General features: G+C 40.4%; 1 protein-coding gene across 1 annotated transcript in view; it reads right to left on the bottom strand.

Annotated features, from left to right (window-relative positions):
- SLC25A37 (solute carrier family 25 member 37) overlaps positions 1-12,774 on the bottom strand; it is a 22,193-nt gene extending 9,419 nt beyond the window's left edge. Inside the window, exon 1 of the mRNA XM_042476126.1 lies at positions 12,563-12,774. Coding sequence (XP_042332060.1) covers positions 12,563-12,712 — 150 coding nt within the window. The 5' untranslated portion in view covers positions 12,713-12,774. The remainder of the gene's footprint in view (positions 1-12,562) is intronic.
- Positions 12,775-14,096: the final 1,322 nt, after the last annotated feature.

Below are 14,096 nucleotides of genomic sequence, written 5' to 3'. Positions count from 1 at the left end.
TCCTTCTGCCACTGTAATAATGCCTCACTAAGTGTAACAACAAGGTGCAAATCAAGGCCTTCTTATCATCCTCAACACAGCAAATCCCTCTTCAGTACAACCCCCTATTTTAAAAGGCAAAAAGGCATGCAAATCTAATCCTAGAAGATTGTCTTGGTTGTTGCAAATCCCCAGAAAATACAACACAGGAATTACGGCAGATAAATGCCAATTTGCTAGTTGCCAAGAATCGTGTAATTGGTTGGTACCTAGCTTTCCATGAGATTATTGAAAAACTATACCTGTTACTTTTTTAAACAAAAATGCTGTATATCAAGTGAAACTAACAGCCACACTGACCAGTATAAACTTAGATTTTTAAATGGCTGATGTTCAGCCTTTAACAGGTAGCTCTTCTAGCAGATATTCACCTACCCCGAAAACCTTAGGGTGCAGGGGTTCAAGAAGTCATACTTCTTTGCTGAAACTTCTAGTTCTTATGGATGTGGACGCGTTTCGACATGTGGGGCAGTGAGAACCATTGTATTATGTTATCATAGACTTATAGATGCAAAAACATCCAACAGTTCATTACATAAAGAGTATCATCTGGACAGGGTTTCTTCTGCCCAATGTGTGAACGTTTAAAGCAGATTATTCTGAGGAATGCTATGCTTTTTAAAATGATTTTCCCCTTCAAAACAAACAAACAAAAAAACACAATTTATTAATTAAGCCCACAATGTAAAAATGGATCAACATCCAGGGACAGTCGGTTACAGAGGTGAATGCAGAGCGGAAAATGGAATGGGGGCATTTTTGAAATACCTGTGCACCACACCCAGTTACATCACAAGGAGGTTTATGTAAAGTGCATCCTTCAACTTGTTTACACAATTAGGAAAATTATCCTGTCTGCGAGACAGATTTGAAAGTTTTACACCAATAGCATGTCGAGCGAGGAAGGAGAACCTGTCCTCCTTGGCATGCAACGCTACTTCCCTCTCTCTTCTTTTCTTATCTCAAGTACAACTGCCACATCAGACAAAAGCCTACTTAATCATGCATTAAGTTTTGGTTTATTCCAAGTCATATTATGCAGTCTGGAGCAGAGCGTTATGTATCATCTCTCTAAACCAGTGGTTCCCAACTTTGGTCCTCCAGATGTTTTGGACTTTCCCTCTCTCCCCTAATTCACTCAGCAATTTATGGCCATTTGGCTGCTTTGGGATAACCACCTTCACATATGTCCCTAAAACTCCTGATAAGGCCTTTTCTGAGTATGGCTCCTACCATTTTGGCTACATAAATGACAGTATTCTCCCCAAAGATAGGCAACAGAATGCAAGAAACCACCTTGCATGTGAAGGAAATAGACAGCTACTCCACTGTTTATACCGGGTAGACAAAATGTGGCTTTGCAGATATTGACCTATCAGCCGCAGCACACACAGCTCATGGTGATAAATGATGGGAGTTGCCATGCAGCAAAAGCTGGAGGCCACATTTTGCTGCCCCGATAAGCATCAAAGTAGAGGGAGACCTGTAGTTCAATATCTTGATCCAGGCAGAAGATTCAGAAGCAGATTCCTGGAGATGTCTGTCCAGCCTTTGCTTGAAGGCCTGCATAAAGGAACAACCCACCACCCCTTATGGCAGAAGGAGGCGGCTCTGGTCTTTCAGATGTTTTGGCCTACAAATTCCATCAGCCCCAATCAGTACAGCTAACAATATGGGATTATAGATGTTATAGTCCAAAGCACCTGGAGAAAAAGCAGTTCCACATCTTTGTCCTAGGATGGCTGGTTCCATTGTCAATCTGCTCTTACTTTTAAGACATCCCTCTTAATGTTCAACAGAAATCTACCCAAACATGACACCAAGGAAATCTATTCCTGTCCTCTAGGCTAGCAGATAAGTCGGCTCGCCTTCTTCTTATTTACGTCAGTTCTTTAGGTAGTCAGTTGTTCAGCATCTTTAAGTCCTTCTATGCCAGGAAGCTGCTCTGCGGGCATGACGGATCCCATCACTACACCACCCAGGAAGGAGAAGCCACACCTGCCAAAGCTCTCCCTCCAGCCACCCAAAGAAGTTCAAAGAAAGAGAGGCAAGCCATGGCTAGCAAAAATACATGATTTGGGTTTTTTTGAAATAGCCAATTTTTCACTTGACTAGACGTTTTAACAGTTAATGAGCTCATGATGCAGAGCCCTAAACAGACAAACTGGCATGGTTATCTTGCAGAACTAATCATTCCTTTGTCTCCCCCCCCCCCCGTTTAGTTAACTTTTTTGATATAAAAACAGTTGGTATTGGACTGTGACTCTGGAGACCAGGGTTCAAATCCTAGCTTGGCCGTGTAAATCCACTGGGTGACCTTGGGCAAGTCACACTCTCTCAGCCTCAGAGGATGGCAAGCAAAATATTAGGTGAAAAATAATTAAAATATTTTTAGCCCTGAAAATAAGTTATGCTTTAACAACTTCAACTAAAACAGAAATTTGCACAGAACCATCCTTTACTTTCAAAATACAAAATTATCAGAAACAAACCTATTTTTCAACTCCCTAGGTTTGTCTGAATAAAAAAAATGCGTGTTTTGAAAAGCAAACTAGACTTTCTCAATCCATCACAATTTTCACCACTGAGAGAAGGCAACAGTCCAGATGAGATGGAGAAAGGATGTCCCTACTTTGTGATGAAGAAGTATCAGCCTCCTGGACAGAGACAGGCAGGAATCTGGCTGGAGTAGCCTAGGGTTATGTCTAGATACGTAATTTCAGAGAAGTTGTGTAAGGCAGGGCTGTAAAGTTCATACACCAAACTGTCAACTCCATCTCTTTCATAAATGGCAAATGTAAGCGGAAACCAGTAATATCAAATTTACTGCAGCAGAATGGTTACACAATGTACTTCCACCACCACCATGTGATTCATCAGGCTAGTTAGATAGAAAAGCAATGTATTTGATCAAAATGTCGGAACATGAAAACCTTCCTATATTCATATGAAAGTAAATATGCAACAAACTGAGCATTCGTGAATTTTTAAAATGTTTAGCAGAAACATATTGTTATACTAAACAGGGCTGGCCATGCTTAGCTTCAAAGATCAGATGGGATTTTGTGCCTTTAAGGTATTTAGGCCTTCTCTTAAGCCTACCTTACCAGATAGTTGTGAAAATGAAAGTAGTATGAAATAGAGCCAGGTAGACTTCCTTGAGTTTATTGGAGGAAAGGAGGGATATAAATGTAATGAATAAATCCAGAAAAACTAACAGGGGAAAAAAAGATTTGGATGAATCACCTTCAGAATCGCAGCCCTGCAAGAAGGAAAAGCAAGCTGAAAGCAGACTCTAGGGGATTCCAGCTGAAGTTTACCTTGGCAAAGTAAATGTCTGGTATTGCAACTCTTCCACCGTCCCTTTCAAGCAAGCAGCCATAGCAAGTGAGTATCAAGAAGCCTGCTGGGAAAGGTTAGTGAGTACATACAGGAAAGGATGAGGATGGGGAAGCAAGGCATAGGTCTGGACCAGGAAATGCCAGCTTCCTCCACAAAAGAGGTGGGCAAAGTATAAGTGTGGCGCAGTCCTTCCCCCTTGCCTGGATCACCTTTTTCTGGCTAAAAAACTCAGTTAACAGCCTCTTATGGAGGCCTCCAGCAATAGTGACTCACCTTTTTAATACATCACAATGCCCCTGTGCCCTATTTTAACATAAAAAATAGATTTATCAAAACAGGAGGAGGTACAACTTTTCATGAAAGTGAAAAACTGCAAGTCATTCTAAGAATTCATTCTCAGTTTTCTTGTCTCTGTTGAGCTTTACATTTCAAGCTCCCAAAGCCAAGGAGCTTATTTTTAACACCTCCATTATTTTGTGGAATAACTACATGCATCAGCTAATACTCTGTAAATGATAGTTTTAAATTCTGAATGCTTGCCTCGCTTTAAAAAGCAACACAGGTGCAACGTGATCAAGGTAAATAACAGGGCATTAAATTATTCTGACAAGTATTCTTAAAACCCTACACAGCTTAGTTTGCAGCAGAGATGAAAAGTCACATCATGAAACCCAAGCCAGACAAACACGGATGGGGCAGCAACCTGTCCATTTTGCTTTCTCCAACATTTCAATTTTTAAAATATCAAGTTCATCTATCCCAAGTATGAAATCAGTGAATTGTGTTTAATTCTTCTCAAATAAACAGAAACCAAGTTCTCTCCCATTTGTACCGCCATGATTCAAGAGGTACGGTTATGGTGGTATGTATACATGCATGGTGTTGGCTTCAAATTGTTTCCGACTTATGGCACCTCTAAGGCAAACCTGTCTTGGGGAAAGAAATGACAAAGGAAGAATGAAAAGAGAAGCAGATCAACTGAATTCAATTAACAAATCCCAATCCATTAGCAGAGGAATTAATGAAGACAATGGCTTAAATGCACATTACGTTTATTAATACAAGAGCTCACACTACAGTGCATGCAACAAAAGCAATCTTTTCAGAGAAGGGTTGGAACCCAAGGAAACTGACTTTAACAAGTAGATTTATTGCTTTCACACATCAACTACCTACTGGCCACAAAAAGTCTGAAACACCTATGTCACCTAACACTCCTTCAAAATTTTAAGAGTAATAACTGGCATATTTCTGGAGCCTATTGCATTGTATCCCAGTCTCACAACTATATACTTGTAAATATGCTTTATAAAATGAGATTTTAATATTACTCTGTACTGCATGTGAAGAAGTCGATATCCACAAAAGCTCATGATAAGATAAACATCAGTTAAAGGTGCTACTACATTCCTCATTCTTTTCCTCCTTTCCCTCCCTTTCTCCTTTTTATGCTGCAAGGAACTGACACAGCTACTTCTTTGAAAACTCCTTTGTTCCAGTTACATTAAATCACATTAAATAGGAAGACAGTTCCTACTGCCAAGAAAACTCTCTGCCAATAAAATATAGGTAGGACTTTTTGCACTTACAATTACAAAGTAATTTAATTCTGAAATAGGAAGGAGCAGAGAGGAGAAAACAAACATCATTACTTTTCAGTTTCGACATCCCATCTGGATTTTCTAAGAAAGGAGGAAACCGTCTCAAACACACAGAGGTTCCAGATATTGTCATGTAGAACTGTGTGTCTTAGCAATAGATACCATGCTTAAAGTCATCTCTTTCTGAACAAGTTAATTAATATTATATGCTGGGGAACGGGAAAAATATGTGCATATTCAAAGCTTAGAGAAAGTGGCCATGCTTGCTGGGGGATTCTGGGGACTCTAGTCTGGAAAAAGGTAACTTTTCCAAGCAAGACCTGCAGTTTGGGAATTTTCTGTGCTTGTGCTTTCGGCATGGGCCTGCCTATCAAAGGAAATCCAATCCAAAACTGCCACAAACTCCTGCCCTTCGGAGCTGATTCTGGAAAACATTTCAGATTGCACTCACAGCTCATTCAGGCTTGTTAGAATGTCACAATAGCTTCTATGTAAACCAGTCACAATTGTGTATTGCAGCATGTGATGTTTGTGTCCAACAAATATCACATTTATCAGCACTCTTCTCTAAAATATTCCATCCTATTCCCCCCTCCTTCCCCACCCCTTTCTCTCTCTCTCACACACACACACACACAGAGATTTCTGTTTTATTCAGATCAAATTACTGTAATCTGTTTGGGGAGATTAAGGCTCATCCCTCTTAACCATCCTTCCTTCATCCTGCACTTCTAGCATTCCTGGACATCCATCAAGTCCACTGATACCTCTTTCTCTAGAATGAGTGCTGCCATTTTGGCTAGATGAGCCATTAGCATTTGAATGCTCAAAACAGAGGGGAATAATACAACAAACTCTCAGCTGTGGTTGCAACTTGCACAGTCAGCTGGGTAATGGGGGGCAGACCATTTTTAGAGGTGACCATTGTACTGATCTCCTCATTTGGCAGTGTCACCCAACCCCAAGGTATATCTAGGAAGAGCACAATTCCATGGGACACAGTCTGAAAACACACTTACCTAGCACAGGCATGCAGGGTTAGCTGAGGATAGAGGAAAAAGCTCTTGTGTAACATTTTCAAGTGTTCAAAGGCCACCACCCACAGAGATTCACAACCTTTTCATCTCCACACGCTACATGGGATGCTGGCCTGGGGCTTGGAGGTAGCCTATGCACACATTATGTCTTATTGACTGAGCACATGAACACACACTCCCCCTCAATGCTCCTCTTTCCTTACTAGGAAGAGGTTAGCAACCTACCACAGGTTCTGACACATACTTTGTCTCCTAATGTTAGAAGCAGTGTAGAAAAGAGTCATCTGTACGAAACTCACTGAGGAATTCAGTTATAGCAGAGGGGAAGGACATCTGGACACCAATGAAGGACATACTCAAAGCCTTGGGAGGGTACAAGTTGTGCACCCCTGCACTACTTCCTGGCAATGCTTACAACTACCCTGTAAAGTCGGATTCAAAAATATAGCTGTATTAGTAGAATCAGGTATGTAGAGAGATCTTATAGCACCTTTGAGACTAACTGAAAGAAAGAAGTTGGCAGCATGAGCTTTGGTAGACTTCTGCCTAAGTCCTCAGATGCATCTGAGAAAGTAGACTTAACTCTATGAAAGCCCACACTAACAAATTCTTTCTTCCAGTTAGTCTCAAAGATGCTACAAGATCTCCCTGTAAAATAGGTGCATGTTATGGCTGTATCTTAGATGTGGAGACTGAAAAAAGAGGGCTGCTTGCCTAGCAAGTTCACAGCAGAAAAGGATTCCAACTTCACAGTTCAGAGGCAGCCACCACTCAATACTGTACTTTGTACTTCACATCAAGGTGCACAGTCTGAAGGCAATGTCCTCTGTCACATGGAAATTCTGCCTCCCAAAATTCCTCCACAGAACTGGAACTGACAGCTGCACCACCACCTTTTCTTCACAAGATAAGCATGCTTATTTCCCCCCCTCACACCCTCCCAAACACAAAATGCTAGTAAACCATGTGGAACTGCGCTGTGTACAGTTAATTCTGCCAAGACCTGGCCACGTGGTTCAGGAAAAGCATGCCAAAGCATTTTGAAATAGCTGCCGAGGGCTCCTCCTCTTTCACGAGTCACTATGAGGCATTATGTGCTACGTCCCATTGCAGAGACAGAGCAGAAGCATTTCGCCTCTATGCATGGGCGACTGTTAAATGACTAAAGGACAGTACAAGTCCCATTGGAAAATGAAAACACAACTAGGAAAGCCAACCAAGCAAAAACTAACCCAGGCAGCAGTAAGAGGTAGACTGGGATCTAGTGCAGATTATCTGCAACAGGTCAAGGGATTCTAATACTGGTTTGGTAAACTGTAACGAAAAGCCAGAGTGGAATAGTGGTTTAAGTGTAGGACTAGGACTCTAGAGATCAGAGTTCGAATCCCTGTTCAGCCATAGAAACCCATTGGGTGACTTTCAGCAAGTCTTACTGTCTCAGCCCAAGAAAACCCCATGATAAGAGTCACCTTAGGGTCGTGGTAAGTCGGATATGACTTGAAGGCATACAACAACAACAACAAAACAGTAACAAGAAAAAAGTGTTGTTTGTTTGTTACAGAATTTTATGCATGTCTTCTCTAAAATAAAACTCACTGTGTTCAGGAGTATTCACTTTCAGGAGCATTTATATACAAGAATTCAGTCTACAGCATATTGTTATTTTATAACCTACATTACATACTTCAATTACTGCACAGTTGGCATATTATTAAAGCTACTTAATCCATTTCAGATTTTTCTTTTGAATTATATTTTAAGCATACCTCTTAGCCCCTCTGTGGAAAGAATATTTATAAAGTATTTTAAATTTAGAGCGCTATGAATATTGACAAAGTTACAGGAGTCAGACCAACATTACAGCTGCCAACAATCCACCTGTTGCTCATGGCACTTATCCTGGACAAGTGAGACCTTACATGTCTTCACCAGATGAACGGACACTATGTTTTTGTAATTAGGATATATCAATATGTGTCCTAATTGCCTAATGACAATGAAGCTATTTATCGACTTGGCTGCTCCAGTAAAGTTTGTTGTTGTTGAAAGCCTTCAAGATGTTTCCAATAATGCAATACAAACAGTGAATGCTGCTGGCCAGATCTCCTTCTCCCTCTACACCTGTCAAATGCATACCCAAACTATCAAGTCACATTGGCAAATTCACTAAATGGAAATCTGTAACACAGTTAAAGACAAGAGAACTCCCCTCTGTAGCCGCCCCACTTTATAGGTCTCTAATCACTTAAACCTACCTAATCTCCACATCGGAAAAATTAAACTGGGTGCTTAAAGATAGTTTATGTCCTTCCACAAGCCAGATGGCTGTGATTCTCCAAAGCAAAAAAAGTTGCTTCAGCTTTTGATGAAACAATTTAAGTTTGTTTAATGTGCAGGAATCATCCCCCTAGATTTTGCAAGTCATCACTTCTGCTTAGATATTATGCACCGGGTGACTCAAAAGGAAGGGTGCAAAAGTAAAGTTGTTCTTACTCGGTTTTGCACCATTCTTTTTGAATCACCCTGTACAATACTTTGGATTGCAATTCAAAGCTGTCCTTTTTGCTGGACATTACAGGACTGGCTGTGTTTATCACCGAGGCTGAGAAATTTTTAACCGCTAGGCACTTTGGATTGCAACACCCACAATCCCTTACCAATAGACATGCTAATAGCAACTGGGCTGCAGGCCAAAACACTGGTGATTTTTAGGTTGTTAGCCAATTTGGAAGAACTAAGGTTCCCAACCAACAGTTCACTGTGATAGGAGCATCATAACCCTTCTCAAAACTTATGAATGCATCCTTAAGCAATACCAAAAGGAAGAACAGATGGGAAGCTTCCAAGCACACATGGAGACCAGCCTCATTTCCAATTTATGACACCATAAATTGAGGGAACCTTCTCAGTAGCTGCTCCCACCCTTCCACAGAAGGCTAGACTTTGGCCTCCTCCCTGCTTTCATCACGGCATGCAAAGATTTTTGTTCAAGCAGCTTTTTAATTTGTAATCACTCTCAGAGAGGATACTTATTGTGATGTGTGCTATGTTTATTTCTGATTTTAATTTTTGTAATCATTCTTAAAGGCTCTGCTGAATCTTATCCATGCTGTCATCCGTAAAAGGATTGCAAGGAGACAGGTCTGACACCTTGCAGCCAGCACTACTGCTTCTCAATGCTTAATATCTGCTCCTTGTCACAACAACCTAATGTGCTTAATCCACCTTGCAAAGGGGTCCAACAGGTTTATTACCTGGTTGCATAAGCTTGGTTATTAACTTGACATTTGAATGGGAAAACCGGCTCTTCCTTCTAACAGTGGAAGCTGCAAAGGGAGAGTGCGGAGTTGGACTCTGACCTCTGAAAAACCACATTGTCATGTTTTTTGATGCCACCTGCTCCTCTGGCAGAACTTCACCATGACCAAATTCTTTCTCCTTTCTCCTGGCTCTCCACTGGAAAACTAACACCACTTCCCCAGGATTAAAGGGAAGGATTAAATCTGGTTCAGTGTCAAGAACATCTACCAGAAAAAAAATTGGGAAACCTCTGGCCCTTCAGAGGCGTTGCATTATAAGTCCCATTGGCCATGCTTGGTGGGACTAATGGGCACTGTAGGCCACAACCTCTGCAGGGCCAAAGATTGTCAACTCCAACGCGGAGAGTGCAGATCAGGATGGGCAACCAGCGACCCTCTAGATGTGCTGTCAACTCCTATAAACCTAGACAATCTGCTATGCAGCAGACAGCAGCTGTAATCTAAACCATCTGGAGAAGATCAGTTTGCCAAAAAATTGACTAGAGTCTAGAGTCTAGACCCCTGACATTCTGAAACACAACAGTGGCCTAAAAAACACAAAACCTTTCTAAAATGTCGGCGCCAGATTCTAGCATGCTAAAATATTTCCCCAGTTGTGATCAAAAGCAGTAACCCGCTAGGCAAAACCTCAATGAGTTGAAAAGGCACTAAACAATGGCCAGCTCTGTGTGCTGAAGTGGTTTGAATGTTGGACTACAACTAGAGATCAAGGTTTGATTCCCCGCTCGACAGTGGAAATGCACTGGGTGACCTTGGGCAAGCCACACTCTCGCAACACCAGAAACCCCATGATAGGGTTGGCATAGGTCAGAAACAACTTGAAGGCACACAACATACGGTACATTAAATGGCACAGAGACAAATCTTTCTTACACCAGTGTGGGTAGTGTTCTCCGATATGTAGGACGCACTCCTACGGAAGATACCAGCATAAGGCTATGTACATACAACTACTCCAAAGTTAAGTAATGTGATGGAAGAATCCTTGAGATGGGATGAAAATTAGATGTTGGATATCACCAATTGGCTGCATGGACAACGATGGGGAGAGAAGCCACTGCATCCTCTTCCTCTCAAGCTCTTACACATTTGCCAAGGAGCACATTTAGTTCTCCTTCAGAGCAGAGTACACTTCCCAATACAAGCAGGGAAACACATAGCTTCCATGAACCAAAAATGTGGCAATCGCACCAGACACACACCCATGACGTTATCTGACTCAAAACTCGCTGCCCGACTGCTTTTGCACAACCAAGTGCCAGAAAGCAAACCACTTCTCATATGTGCTGAAGAAGTTACAACCTGCAAACACATGCACAACCAAGACTGAATTTAACCAAGGCTTGTAGGAGTGAATTTAATACAGCAAATGGTCTTTCACTAGATACTAGGCAGCCCAAACGAAACTGAAAAATACCAAGGTCTGATGTTATCGTCTGTGTATATTTCCACCTTCGCTCACTATCTGTTGCAAAATTTTACCGCCAAGTCCTGGCTCACATCAGATACTATGTTCAAATGAATGAACTGTACCTGCAACTGAGAGAAAGGGACAAAATGGCAGTGAATATGTTCACAATTGTACTAACAGCATATGAAAACACACCTAAGGATGCATGTCAAGAAATAGGACTGTTTGGATTCTCTGCCTCGTGCATCAAATAATTGAGCTGACTTTGCATAATATACACCTTGAATCAAGTGATGGAGCATCATTTTTCTGGCCCACCTTGGACAACTTCCTGCTCTGCAACGTTCATGGAAGGAAAGCAAGATGAATTTTGGTCACAGGTGCCACTTTTTGAAATGACAAAGCAGAAGAGAGGAATAAGCAGCTCTGCTGTTCAAAGAAACATATGCTTTCCAAAACCAATGCCCTCCAGGTGTGTCTAAATACAACTCCATCATCACCAACCTGCTGGCTGGAGATGATGGGAGCTATTGTAGCCCATGCAATGCAGCATCCACATAGCACTTGTGTCTCTCCACATATAGCATTACTTATAAACCATGTATTAAGTTGGCTGCTGACGTATGGCAACCCCATGAGTTTCACAGGGTTTTCTTAGGCAAGGAATAGTCAGAGGTGGTTTCGCCAGTGCCCTCCTTTGAAATACAGCCTAAAGTACCTGGTTTTCCTTGGCGGTCTCCCATCCAAGTATATCATGCTTTTAAAAGCTTTAGACTCACATGTCAAAATTAAGTCCTGAATATACAGCTTAAACATATTCAAGATTTGATAAAGACTTGTGGATCGAACGCTTTCTTACTTGATTGTCTGCATTTTGCTAATTAGGTTTATATTAATGTTTTTGTGTATATTGCTGGTTTCAGAGGTCAATGGCATCTATACACAGTAAGTTACTTTATTATGAGTACCTGTCAAGTGGTTTCTGACTTCTGGCAACCCTATAACTATAACCCAAACCCTACAACTATAACCCAAACTATAACTATAACTCAAACTATAACTATAACCCAAACCTATAACTGGGTGGTTGTTTTTTCTTTGTCAGAGGGGTCTTGCTTTTGCCTTCCTCTGAGAGAGTGTGACTTGTCCCAAGGTCCAGAGAGCTCTGGCGCCAAAACAAACTACAACTCCCAGGATTCACAGACTCATGGAGTTGGAAGAGACCCTAAGAAGGGCCATCCAGCCCAACCCCATTCTGCCATGCAGGAAATCTCAATCAAAGCATCCCCATTGACAGATAGGAGGGCAGTTCAAGTGGTTATCTATCACCCAGTGGGTTTGCATGGCCAAGCAGGGGATTCGAACCCTGGCCTCTGGAGTCGCGGTCTAATGCTCAAGCCACTATGCCTTGGTTATGAATACATATATATATATATAGAGAGAGAGAGAGTAGAACAAATCTGTTGAGAAAAGATATTGATTAGCAGCAATACATCAGGTGCTTCATTACAAAACAAGAGGTATCCATGAATGTCCCTGAGATTCTTCCAGCACTGACCTTGTGAAAAAAGGGGTTTAAAGCATCAGATGAATTGGACTGAAAGACGGACTACAGTCTTAATAATAACAATAATAACAATAATAATAATAACAACACTTTATTTATATCCCACTTCTCCAGATGGATCTTACAATATGAGTATTAATAATAATAATAATAAGAATAAGTTTTTATGCATATATCCCAGGATTCCCCAGCTTTGAAACGGGTTTAACGCGGGATGCACCCGGGTTGACCCCGCCATTCCTCACCTTGACGGAGTCCACCGGGTACATGACGGTGTGCTCCAGGATGCCGGCCACCGCCCCGGCCGTCATGTGGGTGGAGAGGGAAGCGCTGGGCGGCAGGCTCTCGTAGCCGTCGCCGTCCTCCGCGGCGCCGGCGCCCTCCCCGCCGTCCATGAGGAGCCCCTCCAGCACCAGACCTCCCGCCGCCGCTCCCGGCAGCCACTGAGAGCAGCGGCGGCCAAGAAGAAAGTTCACTTCTCCAAGACTCCGCCCCCTCCGCCTATTCAGGACCCGTTCAGCCAATGGCCGCGGCGCACAGCTCAGCGCCCGCACAGTCATTTGGTCAACGCCGGTTGTCGCTCTGGATGTGATTGGCGGCGGCGCATTGCTACTAGAAACGTTAAGGAGAGGGGAGGCATCCACGATGGACAGGCCCCCGAGCCAATCGGAAGGAAGGAAGGCGGAGGGTTCTCTGTTTTGAGCGCGGGGCGGGGATGCGGCCTCTCCCTGAGCTGAACTCCCTCAGCGGGTTTCTTTTTTCAGTCCACCACTTCAGGCTTTCAGTCTGGAGGGACATTAGTCCCTGTGAAGGGAATAAATAATAATAATAATAATAATAATAATAATAATAATAATAATAATAATAATAATAATAACACAACAACAAACAATTTTATAATACATATTAAATATTAAATAAATACATACATATATATATATATAAAATTTAATAATTTATTATTTAATAATAATAAAGTAACTGTCATGATAATAATAGTTTTTTTATTTTTATCCTGCCTCGGAACAGGAAAATAATAATAATATAATAATAAATAAATAATTGTTTACCTGTCACAGATTAAATTTAAATGTGTTATTATTATTATCAACTAATAATAATAATTTAGTAATAATATTAAATATCAAATAAAATAATTTAACAATATTTTAATTTTTTAATTTTTAAAATTAAATTTTTTTATTTTATCCTGCCTCTGTTTATTATTATTATTATTTGCCTGTTCAGAGGCAGGATAAAAATTAAAAAATTATTATTATCTTCATCATCAGTTACTTTATTATTATTAAATAATATTATTAAATTATTAAATTATATATACTGTATATATATATATATATATATATAATGTATAAATTTAATATTTATTATTAAAGTATTATTACTATTTACCTGTCGCAGAGGCAGGATAAAAATAAAAAAATCATTATCATCATTCTTACTTTATTATTATTATGCTTTTTGTAAACCACTGTGATCTGCAAGGAATAGCGGTCTAGAAATAAATTTTCATTCATTTCATTCATTATTATTATTATTATTATTATTATTAACTAATAATAATAATTTAGTAATAAATATTAAATATCAAATAAATACATTATATATATGCATACATATATATATATAATTTAATAACAATTTAATAATATTATTAAATAATAATAGTAATAAAGTAAGAATGATGATAATAATATTTTTTTTTTATCCTACCTCTGCGACAGGTAAATTATTATAATTATTATTACTATTATTATT

The sequence above is a fragment of the Sceloporus undulatus genome, chromosome 6, assembly GCF_019175285.1.
Source record: "Sceloporus undulatus isolate JIND9_A2432 ecotype Alabama chromosome 6, SceUnd_v1.1, whole genome shotgun sequence".
Taxonomy (NCBI): Eukaryota; Metazoa; Chordata; class Lepidosauria; order Squamata; family Phrynosomatidae; genus Sceloporus; species Sceloporus undulatus.
The sequence above is the reverse complement of the archived record's forward strand: the minus strand, read 5'-3'. Positions and strand labels throughout refer to the sequence as shown.